The sequence below is a fragment of the Calidris pugnax genome, unplaced genomic scaffold, assembly GCF_001431845.1.
Source record: "Calidris pugnax isolate Ruff unplaced genomic scaffold, ASM143184v1 scaffold341, whole genome shotgun sequence".
Lineage (NCBI taxonomy): Eukaryota > Metazoa > Chordata > Aves > Charadriiformes > Scolopacidae > Calidris > Calidris pugnax.
The window spans coordinates 46,887-64,002 of NW_015091149.1; the positions used below are offsets into that span (position 1 = coordinate 46,887).

General features: G+C 41.6%; 2 protein-coding genes across 3 annotated transcripts; both read left to right on the forward strand.

Annotated features, from left to right (window-relative positions):
* The first annotated feature begins 4 nt into the window (after positions 1 to 4).
* On the forward strand, positions 5 to 5,992 carry DUSP3 (dual specificity phosphatase 3). 2 transcript variants are annotated; one of them, XM_014959128.1, is made up of 3 exons: positions 5 to 132; positions 2,938 to 3,164; positions 4,952 to 5,992. In XM_014959128.1, the coding sequence occupies exons 1-3, from the start codon at positions 89 to 91 to the stop codon at positions 5,155 to 5,157; spliced, it is 477 nt and encodes a 158-aa protein (XP_014814614.1). In that variant the 5' UTR covers positions 5 to 88; the 3' UTR covers positions 5,158 to 5,992. The 2 variants fall into 2 exon arrangements, with proteins under 2 accessions (XP_014814614.1, XP_014814613.1); XM_014959127.1 differs by having other exon boundaries at positions 11 to 161.
* A 6,798-nt stretch (positions 5,993 to 12,790) lies between these two features.
* SOST (sclerostin) lies at positions 12,791 to 16,286 on the forward strand. The gene is made up of 2 exons (XM_014959117.1): positions 12,791 to 13,010; positions 15,865 to 16,286. The coding sequence occupies exons 1-2, from the start codon at positions 12,791 to 12,793 to the stop codon at positions 16,284 to 16,286; spliced, it is 642 nt and encodes a 213-aa protein (XP_014814603.1).
* Positions 16,287 to 17,116: the final 830 nt, after the last annotated feature.

Consider the following 17,116-nt stretch of genomic DNA (forward strand, 5'->3'; position numbering starts at 1 on the left):
GGGACGGGGGGGGCCTTTAGGTTGGTTTGGGGCCCGGCCATGTCCGATTACCGGATCTCGGTGGAGGAGCTGAACGACCTCCTGGCTAATGGCAGCGGCTGCTACAGCCTGCCCAGCGCCCACAGTAACGAGGTGGTGCCGCGCATCCACGTGGGGAACGCGTGAGTCCCCCCCCCCGCCCCTCAGCCCCGCGGCGGGCACCCGGGGGGCGCAGGCCCGGAGGGAGGCGGGAGCGTGAGGGACTGAGGGGCGCTCAGCGGGAGCGGCGGGGACGGGAGGCTGCACGGCGGGAAGGCGGGCTGAGGGGACCGGGCGGGCCCGGGCTGGGGCAGGCCTGTGGCGGGCAGGCCGGGGCAGCCTGGGGCTGAGGAACGAGGCGGCATCAGCTAACAGGTTCAGTGCCCTGTTGGAGTCCCAAGAATAAGCTGAAATAGAGCTGATACAGGGTTAAAACTCCTCCAAGTTGCTCAACAGTGAAACGCACCTCCTCAGTTGTGTTAGCGCTGGGGGTTTTTTCCCCTCCCTGTTAACAAGTTGTGCCCTCCACGCTGAGGGGGGAGAGGCGCGATGGGCGAGACGGGCAGCACCGTGTGTGGAAGCCCTGAGGAAACGCCAGTGTAACGGCCCTGTGTCACGGAATCAGGGAATTGTCAGTTGGAAAGGACCTCTAGAGATCATCCAGTCCAACCCCCTGCCAAAGCAGGGCTGCCCAGAGCACATCACTCAGGAGCATCCAGGTGGGGCTTGAAGATCTCCAGAGAAGGGGACTCCACACCCTCCCTGGACAGCCTCTGCCAGGGCTCTGCCACCCTCACCCCAAAGAAGTTTTTTCTCAGATTTGAATGGAACTTCCCATGTTCCAGCTTGAGCCCGTTGCCCCTTGTCCTATCGCTGGAAACCACTGAAAAGAGTCCAGCTCCAACATCCTTCAACCCACCCTTTAGATACTTATAAATAAGGTCTCCCCTTAGTCTTCGCTTGTCCAGGCTAAAGAGTCCCAGCTCCTTGAGCCTTTCCTCGTAAGGGAGGTTCCCTGATCCCTTAATCATCTCTGTTGCCCTACGCTGGACTCTCTCCAGTAGTTCCCTGTCCCTCTTGAACTGGGGGGCCCAGAACACATCATGTCAGACGAGTGGAATTAGCTGGAATGCAAAGAACAAGCACAGTAGCAATATGATACCAGATTTGGGTTGTGCAAAATAACCTAAAGGAAGCAAGACTTTAACAGGAGTCACCACCCCACCTGTGATTGGTCAAACGAATGTTTCTGCACTCTTAAGTCCTAAATAAACTCATCCTAATTAACTATTCATGCACATGGTGGGAGCCAGAGCGTTGCAGGCATAGCTATGATAAAAGCCTTAAATGGGGAAAAGTGTTCAGGGTTCACCAATAGCATTTTTTTCAGTTCTAGGATGTTTATTCTTTGTGTCAAGATCAAGATTTCAGTTACGTGTCCCAGTCCTATCATATTCTGCTGATTCTTTGTCCCCTTTTTGTCCATCTTTGTCCACTTTATCTCTGTGAAATTTGGAAATTTTTGATTCATCTGTAGTATACTGGATCCCTGTCCTGATTTGAAGCTTGTAACTCTTAAATATCAAACCCATAGGTTTTCATTAACGTTCTCCTAAGCCAAAACAACTGATGTTTGTCATCGCCAGTTGACAGGACATGTGGGACATGCACATCTAGAGACAGGACTCTATTATCAAATTATTATCTCAGTGGCCAATCTGATGTCTGACAGCCACCTTCATATTTTTAGCCAGTCACCTGGAAGAAATGAAGTCACAGCCTGCAAGGTGATTTGTGCAGCAAAATATGGGGAGCAGTCAACACACTGCAGGGTAGGGTTTTTATTCAGAGCAAGCAGGATGTGAGTTCGTATCGATCCTGACCACTATCAGATATATACTATTACTTAAACCTTATGCTTGCCCCACTAAGCATAGGAACTCACAGCTGAATTAACGCTTTTTGGTTTGGCCTTGCCCTGTAGGATTTACTTTTGTGTTGCAAGCCGATTTCCTCAGGCACTGACATTTGTCCCCTGGCACAGATGATGTCCTGCCAGATGGAAAATCTGTCAACATTCGTTTGGGTAATGAAGTCTTTACAAATATTTGGCTCATTGCCATAGTTGTTTGGCACAGACAGCAGAAAATGTAGAAGCTTCACTCGTGCGTAAGGCTTCATCTGCTTACACTAGAGTTTAAGGGGTGAACAGTCATTAGGAGAAAAGGAACACTCTACATGTTCACATAGCCTTGAATTTCAGGAAAATTGTGAGTGAAATGTGCTCAGAGATTCATATAGATATGAACCAACTAATCTGGGTATTGATTTTAACTGCCTTAGAATAACTAAGTGTCCAGCAAACCCTCAGGTGCACTGCCGTCTCTTAGAAACTTGTCCAAAAAGATACTGCACAAATGTTTATTTTAAAGGCAGCTGCACAAGCTGCCTTTAAAAACAATAAAGAGATTTATGTCTGTTTAGGCTACCTCTTCACAAAGCGTGCAGGAACTGAGTTATCTTTCAACTAAAGCCTCCTGTCACATTCTGCTGATGTTGACCACTGAGCTCAGATTTTACTAGGAGACCACCTGGTGTGATAAATGTGTTCTTTTATTTCTTCCCAGGAAAGTGAGGCAAATATTGGCACTGACGTATGGAAATAATCAGACTCGGAATGAAAAGTAGTGGTTTTATGATAAAAAGGAGTCAATGGTCTTCTCATATTATTTAATGGTTATCTCCTCTTACTATAGACTGCATTCTGGGCATTTATAATCTGTAGCTAATTCACTTCTGGGCACAGTATATTTAGCATCTATTAACAGAAAAAGGGTTTCATTCTCAGTGCCTTCGGGGGACATCATAAATACTGAGATGATTGTTCTAATTGTTTTCTTGACACTTCTTACCATACAGGTTCATGGCCAAGAACATTTCGAGGCTGCAGCGTCTGGGGATAACCCACGTTCTGAACGCAGCAGAGGGGAAGTCATTCATGCACGTGAACACTAACGCGGAGTTCTACGAAGGCACAGGCATCAGATACCACGGCATTAAAGCTAATGATACTCAAGAATTTAACCTCAGTCGCTATTTTGAGGAGGCAGCTGATTTTATTGAGAAAGCACTTTCCCAGAAGGACGGTAAGGCAAACTGAAATACCTTTCTATCGTGTTTTCTCTGCGCTGCATATGTTTCTTAGCATATCTTTTTTACTGTTTAAAGTGGTGCTTTGCTCAGATTATTAGCTGAGCAAACAAATCAGGAACTCAGATCAAGGCTCTGGATCAAAGACACCAGAATACACAATAGAACATCTTAATCCTCTGTCTATACATGTAGGTCTCTGATATATGGCAAATGGAAGTCTGTCACTGTAGGGGTGACTTTGAAAAGTGAAACGGCTGCTGCGTCCCATAATAGTGCCTTTCTGTGAAGATGTGTTCTTATTTTTCCTTAGAAATGGTAAGTCACATGAAAAAATAAAATAAGTTCAGGATCTCAAAGTAGTTTTAAGACGCTAGAAATTACAAACTAAGGGTAGAAGTGATAAAAGTACTGCATTACTGAACATCTGCAATGTTGTTGATTGCCTCATTTCTCTCCAGTGTGTTTCCTCAGAGCAGAAATCCTAGGACATAGTGCAGTGGGCCAGACGGTGTTTGTTGGTCAGACTATTTCAGCACACCAGTTATTTCTACACATGTTGAATTTCTTTCTTGCTTCATGACTGAACATGAACGAGGAGGAAGAATAACTCCCACAATTTCAGAAGTTCTTTCTCTGAAATGGGCAAAAGGGGTACGAGAGCTGTGATCTGCTTTTGACGGATGGAAAGACATTTTATCTCCAGTTTGGTGGAGTATGACAAATTCTAAAAATTGAACTGCAACTCTTCCACTTAGTGTTGTGACACACTGAAACGGGTTGCAGTAGGAAAGAAGAGTTTAGCAGTGCCAGCTCTGCCATGACTCTCCCTCTGCAGTTTGATGTGAACAGTTGCAGGGTCAATCTAAATGTACAGTAGCCGTTCTGTTTGATGATTCTTTCGGTCTCAGTAATTGTCTACCACACCTGCCACTGTTTTCTTACTGTTGTAAACAAAGAGGAACTTCATAGCAGGGTGATGCTGGAGCCAGTTTTAAGATTAACTCGTTCCTGAAATTTGATAGTTTTTTCTGACATTGACGCGTAAAGACAGTGAAGTGAAGAGGGATGCAGTACTAATTTTCCTTTGATTTCATTTTATCATTGTAGGTGCATGAAGTTCTGGAAGGCAGGTTTGGTATACTAGAGGTCTGGAAGGAAGCCCTTAAGTCACTGCCTTTTACAGAGCAAGGCTAGAAACCCTTTTGCTTTGGATTGTTTGCAGAGGGGAAGGCAATTCTCTTCCATGATATGATCAAGAATCTCTGAATCTTGTTAATTTATGGCCATGGGCTCTTAAGAAATATTGAGAATGAATTGGTTTAGCTGTTTAATGTGCCACTGATAGAGATTTGCCTTGAGATGCCTTCTGTTGCTGTAGTTCAAAGCAAGTTGTGGTTATGATGAAAATGTGTGTGTATGGTTCATCTGTTCTCTTGTCTTACAGCAAAAAATACTCTGGAGAGTAGTCCAATGCCTTTGGGAAGAGGGAAATTTTTGTGTCTGGAAAAGCAGGTCAAAGAGGAAGCAGCTGAGAAGCAATAAAATCCAATTGGATTTCTCAAAGGGGGCAGTGGCCTGTTTTATTATTGACAGACTGTGTAGCTACTAACAGAGTGATAGCACCTTTCTTCCAAGTTCAGCAGGTCTTCTGTGGCATTCAGAATTTATATTTCTCAAGCTGCCGAAGGACTAATACGACGCTTTATATCCTAGCTATTTCGTGGTGCTTTTCAAACATATATACCAATATAACCCAAATCATGACCTGTCTTCCCTGCAGGCCAAGTGTTTGTGCATTGCCGTGAGGGCTACAGCCGTTCTCCTACGTTGGTCATCGCCTACCTCATGCTCCGCCAGAATATGGACGTCAAGTCTGCGCTGTGCACCGTCCGGCAGAAGCGAGAGATTGGCCCCAACGATGGCTTTCTAAGGCAGCTTTGCCAGCTCAACGAGCAATTAGTGAAGGAAGGCAAACTGAAGCCCTAGGGCAGAGCACTGTAGTCTTTTTTGAAGTTTCTCCGACCATCAGAGGACATCCTAGATGCTTTAGATCCCCACACCCCAACCACCGAGCTAAATCACATAACGTGAGTGAGACACAGTTCCTGCTTTTGTCTAGTGAAAATATCTTTCCTGAACACTGGGTCTGCCTTTCAAGATGGCACGAAATTGTATCACTGTTCGGAGCTGCTGCAATAAAGAGGTGTTTTTAGAGGGGTCACTCCAGTGATGACAGTGGTCTCCACATGTGTTTCAGAGCCACAAGCAGACTCTAGCGGACGTGGTTCACATTGAGTGTGATTCATTTAAGCCTTGTCTGGTGTCCCACCAGAGCACCATTTACTGTCAGCCCCACCACATCTCTTCACTTGCTTTTGATTGAGGTACTGTATTTTCTAAAGCTTCTTTTTGATGAACACAGGTGCCTGAAGTTTGAGTGTAAGAGCTTCAAGGAATGGAGAAGCAAATACACAAATGCACAGATGCACTCACTTGTAAAATTAAGGGTCTGCAGTGTTGTGTTTCGTGTGGTATGCAATACACAGTGTGTGGTAGTAAAGCCATCCAGAGCCCAATCTTGATACACACTGTATTTTCAAGAATACTTGTACCCCTTGCTGTTGTGATTGACATGAAATAGTGTGATATTAAATGCTCTTTTATTTTTGTTTTGAAATTGAACTAGAAAAAACCATTGAGCAAATGTTGAGGCAAAAACCTGAGCAAGGAAGAAACAATGTCTGTGTTAGGAGTGCTTGGACTGGATGTATGATGAGGTCCTAAGTATCAGAATAAAATGGTTCCTGAGGCTTGTATTGAGTTACAGTGTCTCTCTCCTTTCTTTACTATCACTATTTATTAATGAAGAATGGAATGAGCACATATGCAAATTACTTCCAGTAGGGAAACACAGGTGTGCTTAAAAAGCAGTTTGCAAAAGCAGATTCTTCTTGGATTGCTTGCATGGCATTATCAAATAGAAACGAGCATTGTTACGTACCATGTGGTACAGGAAACATTTCCTTTCTATTAAAATAAACGATGTCTTGATTCTGTTTGACATAGATTAAATGAGTCATTGCCACGTTGGGAGAGGGAGCTTTGTTTACAGGATGCCTGACTTGGTGTGTAAATGTGTGCCTGTGAGTTCTAGCACTGTATTAATGAAAGGATCTCCCTCTGCAAACTGGGAGTGTTGGTTAAACAGCCCGTGAGATGTGTATGTTCCCTTTTTATGTGTGCTTTAATGTAGTTCTAGATTGAAAACACTATTTTAAAGAGAAATACTGTTGTATTAGTAACACAGGTAAACCCAGATTTAGCTATGTATATTCAGTTCACTAATCAAAAATCACAAAGGACATACTTGGTTTTACTTCCGTTTGTTTGTGTGGTTTGGGGGGGATTAAGAGTGGTGGCGGGGAGTTCTGTATCACTAGATAAGTATCTTGAAATTAAACTCCAGAGGTGATGATTCTGGTTGAAAACCAGGCTTATTTCTGTTTTCTTGCAGGATAGGAGCTGTCAAATCAAGTAGCCTTTTCTCTTTTGTGCTCTTTCTTTAAAGGGACAGTTGGGGAACTCTCTACATTAGTGTTTCCTTGCATCTCCCTGTAGTCAGACAGTTTTTAGTGCTTGCTTTGAGTCAGGATAGTTCAGTAATAATGAGGAGTAGTCAATTTCATTGGCTAATTACATGCCTGTTTCCCTTCTCCCATCAGTATTAAATGAATTGCTTCTGCAAAATTCCTAGTTACTAATGTCATGCTACGTAGCCTGGGGAATAGGAATACTGGCCTTACCTTTTCTACTACAGTGGCTTTTTGTATTTGTCAGTATCAAGAAATGCTGAGAAATTGCAACATACAGGAATATGTTCTTATATTCAAGACATTCTTTTAATTAATAGGACACTGCTCACTTCTAGTAGTAACTTCAGTGGTACTTTGGCCTATTTATCTCTGTATAACAAAACTGATTTAACATTTTGTCATATGAGGGTGGAGAGGAATAAAAAAGACTGCTACAAATTGTTTTTAAACATGAAGCTCTAAGACAGTATATTCTAAGTTACTGATAGGTGACTCAGTAATGAAACCATTTCTAGCTCTGCTTTTAGAGTTGGCTAAAAATAGTTAGAATGTCAGATCACTGCTCCATTAATGGATCATACCCTTCCTCTTTTAGTCTTATCTTGCTGTTAAGTACAGTTATGTTGGAAATTCCTCTGTGTATTTTAGCTGGCCGAGAACTTACATGCGTCTAATCCATAATGATATGCTGTATACTTCTAAATTTCTTTCTGATTGCACAAGGAAAGATTGTATAAAAACAGGACTGAGAGCTTTCTTTCCACTTAATGTAAAACTGAGAAAGTATTGGAAGCAATATACCTTTTTATTCTTCTGAAATTACCACACAACTGCCCTTTGCTGTGAGATGTTCTCTACAAGCATGCTCATTGGGGAAGGTGTTTTTTTAAACAACTCTTTGTTGCAAACAGCAACACTACGCAGTGTGATCTGGATTTCTACTACTATGTTTATCCTGAATAGCAGTGCAATACTTTTTGTGTAGATAGCACTCTGGAGGAGGGATGGGTTCTCTGTAAAACATGCATCTATCACAGAACAAAGCTGTCTACCTTGTCAAATCCAGCACATGGAAGATCAGCACAATGAAAGAAAAAGCAATAGCTTGGGGTTTTTGTACATAAGAGTTAGTGAAGTCGGAGAAAAGGGGAAGAGTAGAAGTGAGAAGATATTAGCATTTTATTGCAAAGAACAAAGAAGAAAGTCCAGGTAGGTAAAATGATGATATATGTAAAACTAAATTCACCTTCTACTCATGCTGAACTTGATTTTTCTCAACTATTGCATAAGCACAGGAGAGAAGTTTGTAACTAAAAATTAAAATTCAAAGCAAAAATAACATTTTCTGAGTGCAGGGACTACACAGCTGAGACTACAATGCTAACAAGTGTTGTATCTAGCATGCCACTCTGAGCCATAGGTACTGCCAGAAAATACTTCAAGAGCAGTATGTCACTGCTGGAAAGTGAACATTTCATGAAGTTATTTCAAACTTAAGAGCATCTGAATGCAGGACTAGCAGCCACAATATGTTGCATTGTAATTCCATTTTTGGACATGGAGCCACTGTTCCTGTTCAACATGTTTTTGTCCTACAATATGAATATGCCTGGCTTACTTCTCTTGGTGATGTGATAATTAATTAATTTTCATAAAGGCTCTGAAGATGAAAGGCACTGTGTGTAAGAATGCTACACACTCTCTGAGTTGAAAAACAAATTTGTGTCAAATATATCTTCCTCCTGCTGAGCAAAGGAGAACAGCAGAAAGGATACTTGCAATGTTTGTTTTTGTAATTTAAATATTTTCATTGAGCTCTCTTCTGTTGTCCACAACTAGTTAAACTTCTGATGCTAGAACTTTTTTTAAATTAGTTTTGCTAGCTTAATGTTTTTGGCACAGAGGGATTATCTAACGGCATCTCACTCAGTATAGCACAGAGGTTTCTTCTAAAATTACTTTCTGGGCTTTGCCAATGAGTACAACCGAAAATAGAACAGGCCTGAGAGGCATCTTCTAAGGGTTTGTTTGTGAGAATTGGTGTCCTGTTCAATTCGTCTATTCTGAAAAGAAACCCTGGAAATGCAGATTGTGTAATACAATTAAGCGTGGTGTTTAATTGCAGTGTGTCAAGGCCGCTGGCTCACCAGATGGAGCTGTAGGCTCGTTATTCTTCACCAGACAGATAATCATCGTTCCCTCCCTGAGCGATGCTGTTACTCAGTGAATCTCATGTCTTATCACTGAAAAAGGCAAGCTTTTTGATTTATCAGTGCATTTGCTGGTCTCTGGTGGGAGAATACTCAGATTCCATTTACTCTTGGCTACTTGGAGGAGATCACAACGCAGCATCCAGACTGATACACAGGAGTATGTGACTAAGCAAAATCAGTGTGAGACACTTAAAAGTTGCTTGGGCAAGGGTTGGCTTAGGAGCATCTTAGAAAAACGACATTGAGAAGCAAACATGATCTTCCTGAACGTGTCAGAACCTGAATTCCTGGGCAGTGTGCAAATCCCAAGCCATTGTCCCACATAAGCCTGAGTTCTACATGTGTATCTTGGAAGGCTGAGAACCCTGGTGTGGGCAGAGGGGGAGCACAGTGAGCACCAGAGGTTACAAGCAACAGGACTGATTTCAGAAGCTGGTTTATAAGCACATGCCTTCGTAGTATGGTGTTGGAACGCAAGCACATCAGCACAGATAGACATCTGAGTCCTGAAAGCAGCAGCAACCTATTCAGGCTACGGATGTGATGCTCCTTGTGCCCTCCGTAGTGTGGCTCAGAAAGGAGCATCCCAGTTTGGAATATAAAGGATCCAAACCCACTTCCATCCCGGTGGGGGACGGTTCATTCTGAAAACATCCTTGATATGTCCTTTCTGTTTTTACCCTGTGCTTCATTAAGAGTGCAAAAATCAATTGTTTGCAGGGAGCTGCAGCCCAGACCATGTCTGCTTTGTTGCAGAAAGTACTGTGAGCAGGCAAGCAGCTACTGGTCGTGGAAGAATAGTTTTGTATTTAAGGAATCTGAATGTCTATGGGATTCTTTTCTTGCCTCTATTAGGCTGTCCCCCTAGCTTGTGGGCAAAAAGTTTTAAGCCAGAAGCTAAATATAGCTTTTGATTTTTACTTTCATAGATTTTTTTTGTTATTATTTCTCCCAGTGACAGTTAATAGAGGGGATTGGTTCAGTACTCAGAGAAGCTACATCAAGAAGATACTTATGTTTTACGTGCCAACTGATTACTGTAAATGTGGTTTTCCACAATAGGCCTCCCCTGACTGGTGCTTTTGGAAATACTCTCTATGCAGAAAAAAAATTACATGAAGAGAAATGAACAGAAACTGAGCTTTGATAGATACATACAACTGAAGGCACTTAAATAGGGCAGTGAATAGGTAGCAATGGTTCAGTGATTACCAGTACTACATTTTCTTTTGCTCTTCTGTTTTTCAGCTGTACTCCATTGTGCCCCAAATTGTGATCTCACCTGGGACAAGGTCACTATTGGCAATTACCACCACAAGGTGGTATTCCTATCTGACATAAATAATAGCAGGTTAAAAATCTTTGTTTAGTTCCTGGTCATCCTTCCTGACTTGTTCAATTTTAAAACAAAACAAAACAAAAAACCCAAACAAACAAACAAACAGAAAAAAACCCTCAACAACAAACCAAAACAACACCCCACACCATTTTATTCCTTTGGGGGCCATCAGAAGATCACATCAGTATTTCCAAAGAAAAGAAAAAATAGCTGTATTATATGGCCTGAAAGCAGAGCTTGAAATCAGCTTTCCAAGCTGTGTCTGTCTTTTCTTTAGAATTCATTTTATTTGGTGGGCAATCACGTGGTGCCCCCGTGAAGCTGTGTATCCCTTGCTGTTGAATAGTTCTCACCTGTAGCTCTAAGCCAAAAATAGACTTACTCATAAGTGAGAAAAATCATGCTTGGAAAAACAGGTGCAATGACTGAGTGTTTGGGTTTCCTGTATTTGTGAGACCATCATTAAATGCTTTGAGTAAAGGAGGCAGTTATTAATGAAAGGTAATCGGTGCTGCTGCTGCTGATGATTAAAAAGGAATCAGTTCATCTGAAGCAAATTACGTGACAAGAGTCTGTATTAAAGAAAGACTGGCTGTGGAGGGGAACAAAAAACTTGTAAAAAGCAAATAGTACGCTGCATCCCTCCATAAAAATAGAGTAATTTCTGAGATGGGAGGATGGATGAGATGTGGGCTGGAGGAAAGGAGGAAGGGGAACAGACCGTAAAGGCACACAGTTTTATGTGACACAATGCACAAGTGCTTTTAGAGAGTCTTTGGAATATTTAGAAAGGAGGACTCTTCTAAGAATGCAAATCTCTATATAATTTTGAGCAGAGAGAAAGGGTAGGAGACAAAGCAAGTCACAATATATTTCAGATGCTATTATTTTAGGGAGGGATTTTGTACAGAGCTGGTATGCTAAAGCTCATCAAATTTGGTACCGCTGGGGCATCTGCTGTGTGTGTCTCTGCGTACGTGTGTGTGAGGCTGAAGAGGTGAAACATCCTCAGGTTATTGCTGTTAAGTCTCTTATTTATCATAAAGGTTACACCAAGGGAGAATACACCTCCACTTTAAATTATGTGGCACCTGTTTTCTGTGGCAGGTCAGGGCAATTGTCAGAATGGAGTGCAAACCTTAGGTAATGAGTCTTACAGTAGTAGGGAAAAGTCAGACAGTGAATCACTTTGGAATCTCTTTTACATGAAGTATTTTCATGAAGATCTATGCGACAAACATTGCAGTAACATACACAGGTGTCCCTCTACTGCTTTAAGGAAATATTTTGCTTTCAGTAGCTACAGTGAGGTCAATGTATATTTAACCTTACTAAAAGCTGAGATGCTTTTCAATTAATGTATTTAGCCTGGCATCATTTGCAAGTAACTTGAAAGTGTTTCTGGTCTTGAGACAAAGAAATGATGCAACTATCACCACTATCATCTTATTTTTGCAAGGAAGAAGAATACCATAGATGAGATTTTAAAACATGACACATGAATACATCCCAGGCACATGTTCCCTAGACATAAGGTCAGCAATTCTCTTTTTTTGTTGGTTGCATCATGAGTGGAAATCAGTCTGATCGTGCTCCTGTGTTCAAAATAAGCAATTGTCCTATATTCAACACTTGTGCAGAATGTCAGCAAAGTAGTACTATGCAATGAATTTAAAGCAAATACAAATGCTTTTCTTTTTTTTTTCCCTTTCCTTTTTCTTTTATTTTTTTTTCAGTGATAAAAATGAGAGAAAGAGCACATCAAAAGCATGATGTACAACATCCTGGCTGTTTACTCTAACTAGCATATTCCGAGTAGCCTAGTTTTTCAAGAGAAATAAACAAAACAACTTGTCATTTTGAAAAGAAGCTCTTTCCTGTTTCTTTCAGCACATTTGTGAAACAAAATGTAGAGCTCCTTGTTTTGTAAAGGAAAAAAAAAAGCTACCTCCCCCCAATCATTTGCCTGCAGAGACTGTAAAGCACAACTACTGAGCTACAGTTTCTAGATTTGCTTACTTTATACCGGGGGTGGAGGCGGAAAACAAGAACAACAGTAAAAATAAGAAGCCTGAAAAACCTTTGGAAACGACAATAGCCAAAGATTCAAATATGGAGACAGAAGCAGGTTTTACTTATACCATTGTTAGAAAAAAAAACTGCAGAAAGACTTGTCAGGTTGCAATTCACCCTGGTCTTGTCAATCACCATTGTTGTCAGGCTCAAAAATGAAGCACATATGACAGGTTTTTACATAGAAGTTGTAGAATATTGTCACTAAACCACCCCCACACACCCATTTTATTTCAGAGTGACAAAAGCTGAGATGAATGAGTTGTTGTCTGGCCCTTCCCACTTTGTATAGTCATTGGCTGGCTTGGTTCTAAAAAGGATTTAAAAAAGGGGAATAATGTGCCTTTGCCTGGGATCTGAGACTGTCAGGGTGCTGAAAAGCTAATCTGTGAGCTGCCACCATGCAGATCTCTTGGGCTGTGTGCTCTGCCTGTCTCCTAATACAAATTGCATTTCAATCTGTGGAAGGGTGGCAAATGTTTAAAAATGACGCTACAGAAATAATTCCTGAGATCACTGAAAATACAGAAACTCCGATGGAGCAGACTTTCAGCGACAACAACACAATGAACCAGGCAAAGCATGGAGGAAGACACATACAACAAGCTCCAGAACATAATGGTAAGAAAAAATAACATTATTATTACTGTTCTGGACCCTAACAGACAATTTGTAAAAGAATACTTGTTTTCATATGTGTTTGTTTATTAAAACCTTTAGGTGTGGACCTAATGCTGTAAGTGATAGGGAGTTACATCTACTGTTGAAGAAGTGTCAGTGTAAATTTTAGAAGGGATGTACTCGAGTTTACTGATGAAAAATGTGGTCTATCTGTTGAGCAATCCTTGGCTACTGGGGTATGTGCTCCAGTCCTGCCCAGCTGCTCTCTGCAGATACAACTCCAAATCATAAAGCCTGTAGAAGATACTGCTTAAATTTCTCTTGTGTTTTGTGCTTCTTTGCAAGCGCTGTGAGGAAGTATCACAAGTCTTTCTCTCTTTGGTGTCACGATGGGGCAATGGGTTCGCAGTGGAGATAATAATATAAATTCTTAATATTCAGAAAGGGTCTAAGGTCATACAGCAAAAATGGCACACAGAAGTAGCATTCAGCTAGAATAGAGAAGTGTGCTGCTCGCTGTCCTTTGCCAACAGCCAGATTTTTCAGCCAGATTCCAGCAGCCAAAAAAGATGTTATGAAAGGTGTTAAAGCACTCCAAAGGGGAATTTATGCCCCAAATAACTGGAGGGGACTCTATTTTGCAGAGGTGTGCAATCTTGGAATGAGTTTGGCTACTTTAACAGCGCTGACATCCTTCATACTGTCACTGCATTTGGCCAAATGTCTAACATCAGCAATGAGGCAAAACCCAAGCTTTGTGAGGAGAGATGAAAGATGGGGAGTAAGAACTAAACAGAGAAAGGCAGTTTTAAAGAAATGTTCTACTGACAAACAGGGTGAACTTGGTCCTCCAGAGTGACACACGTGCCTACCAAATGCACATAGCAACAAGTCAAACTTAGTTTCCCCTACTCTGCTTTGCAGATCTGAACTAGCTTTCTTTTTCTGGGGACTACTGGAAGGGAATTGTGTTTTTCTGCTGCAGCTGTCAGTTAAGATGTTTAAAACCATAGCATTAACAATATTTTAAAATAAAAAAAAAGAAAAAGAAGTAATGTTTTTGAGAGTGTGACTTTATAAATCCCTAAATGGGGCAGCACTCTGCTTCTCACAGGCAGCCCCACCAACGACCAGGTCAAGGCAGGTTGGTTTTGTTACTACATCTGAAAACTTCCAATTTTTATCTTCTTACTACTCTGACATCAGCTGGGGGGAATATGTCCTATTTGTGTGTGTGTATTTTTTTAAGAGGAAAGGACATTTACTTAAGAGAGTGAAGGAGACTGGACAGTTACTCAAGATACGCAATGGTCTTGCATAGTTATTTTAAAATCTTTAACACAAGGAATCAAAATGATGATCCGAAGTGGCCAGACCTTCCCGGGACACCTGACATTGCACCAGACCATGAATAATTTTGCAGTATGTGGAATCTGTACAAATACAGGACAGGACATACATGCACAGAAAATAAACCTATACAGCTGAGGCAAATGCCTGTATATTTAATTGTATCTGCCTATGTGCTATAGTTGTATAATACACCTGACTCAAAGCATTAGTTTTTACATAGACAAACATTGTTTTCTTAAATGCTTAGGAAACTTGGGAGGATTAGACTAAGTGCACATGCAGTTCAGTTATCATTTTTGTCACAGCTTTATGACAAGGATTGTTTCATTTCATTAATGCAGTCCTTAAAACTTTTTAAAAATAAAACCTTGCTAGCTGTACTTTCGTAAATGTAAAGGTGAGCATGAAAAATCAAGTTTCTGTACTTCACAGGGAAAACAAAAATTAAAATGTCTGTACAAAAATTGTTCTACCACTAATGACTCAGGGTGAGAATTTTCTTTTGATGTACTGAGGAGAGAACCACCTTGTGCACAGCCAGGAGAATGGGCCTACCAGACACAGCCTTCTTTTTGTGAGCTGACCTTTGGGGATTTCCACAAGTAGCATTCCCGAGTCAAAACTACTTATGACTAAGGGAATAACATTAACATGTGTTTAGCTAGATGAAGTTCCTTGATAAACACCTTCAAAAATCAAATTCTGCACCTTCCAAACAAGTCAATTACGCAAGCGTGTCACTTGGCAAAAGAGATGCCTTCAGAAACAGTCTGCACCTACAACTGGAAAGTTTTTCTAAATCCTAAAAAATGCTAAAAGTCTTGTATTTCCAAATGTTTCATGTGTCTATAGCTATCCATTGAGGAAAAGGGGGGAAGGAAAACCACTGTAAGATTCCTGATCAGCCACAAGATGCCTCTAGCTGAAGGAAATCATGTGGGATTATCATTGAGAGCAGTTAAGATTGGAGAATCTAATGCCTGAAGAGTTGGAATTCCTTAGCACTGTTGTTACCTGCTGACTTCCCTAACCTGGAGCACATTAGGCTAGGTAAAAATCACTTAAGGAACACTTTATTTGTTGCAAAAGAATTTAAATCTGGAGTCAACCTCTGCAGCAATGGGGGAAGGTTTTGCCCAAGGCAAATGAAGCCAGGAGAATCCCATCAAAATGTCCCATGAAGTAACCACTGCTGCTGGGGCTGCACTTCAGAAGCTCCACTGCCACCTGCACAGCCCTGATGTGGCATTTACCTAGTGGCAAGAGAAGGATTTTATTAATCAATTTGTACATTGTCATTGAAGGGTCTCATAACTAGAGTAGCCAAATATTCAGAAGTTGCACGAGTGAGTCTTTGGAGACACTCTTCTCCAAATCTGCCACTCAGGATGTCCAGCTCGTATCTAGCTCAGAGCAAGGTATCTGCTACAGAAACAAAAAAAATGCTTTTTCAAGTATAAGGAAGAAAATAGGCAGTAATTAATGTGTTTCTTGTTTGCAGATGCTTCTGACTTCAGCTGCAGAGAAATGCGAACCACCCGCTACGTCACGGAGGGCCTTTGCCGCAGCATCAAGCCTGTCAAGGAACTGGTGTGCTCTGGCCAGTGTGTCCCATCACACCTCCTTCCCAACTCCATTGGCAGGGGGAAGTGGTGGCGTCAGAACGCCATGGATTATCGCTGCATCCCTGCTCACACCCGCACGCAGCGCATCCAGATGGCTTGTCCTGAGGAAGAGACTCGGACTTACAAATTCCGAGCGGTCACGTCCTGCAAATGCAAGCGCTACACCCGCTACCACAACCAGTCCGAGCTGAAGGACTTCGGGAAGGACACTGTCAGGCCTCAGAAGAACAAGAAGCCTCGTCTCTCCAGAGCCAGGAGCAGCAAATCTAACCAGCACGAGTTAGAAAACGCTTATTAGAAGGTGTCTCTGAGTGATAACAGCCTAACAGCTCTGGATATTTTTACACAACATCAGATGGCACTCACAGGCCACAGCATGACGTTCTGACTGCAGTAGGTTCCAATTCCTTCTGCTAAAGCTGGGTCAAAGGCTCACATAGTCAAAACTTTACCAGATTATAGCAGTTATGGTCTGATAAGAGATTGAGATAAATCAAGCTGGAGGGAGCAACACCTAAATTCAGTCTGAGAGGAGAGGGATACCTTGGAGACTCCTGTGAGGTCACGTAGCTTGTACCAGTAGGAAGGCAGAGGAAAGTGAAGCTGTTACGGTGAAAATCACACTTTGTTAGAAGTCATTCTACTCTATGTGAAAAAAAAACCACACTGAGATCTCTTTCCTAGTTTTGTAAGTGCCACAATGCAGGACAAGCATGCCATAAGGGAAGCACCAGGAGAGTTATCACGCTCTGAATGAGTTGTAGTAAGTTTGATAGCAGGATTTCAACAGATATGGTGACTGAAGTCAAATTGTTGGGAAATTAACAGCCTGTCAGATGTCCTCATGCCCCAGTTCTTTCCTCTAAAGCACAAAAATAAAAATACGACACTCATCTTCTCACAAAAAAAAAAAAAAAGTGTGACAAAACTATTTCATACTTTTAATTAAAAGCCTGTATGATCAATCGATTCAAAACTTGAGATTTGACAATTAAAACCATATATGTTTTAGGGACAATTAAACATATTCTAAGTGGAGCAGATTTATGAAATGGATGCTCCCGTCAAACCAGATAACCTCACTTTGTCTTGTAAACAGCTAATGATGTGCATAACTTAATATAAAAG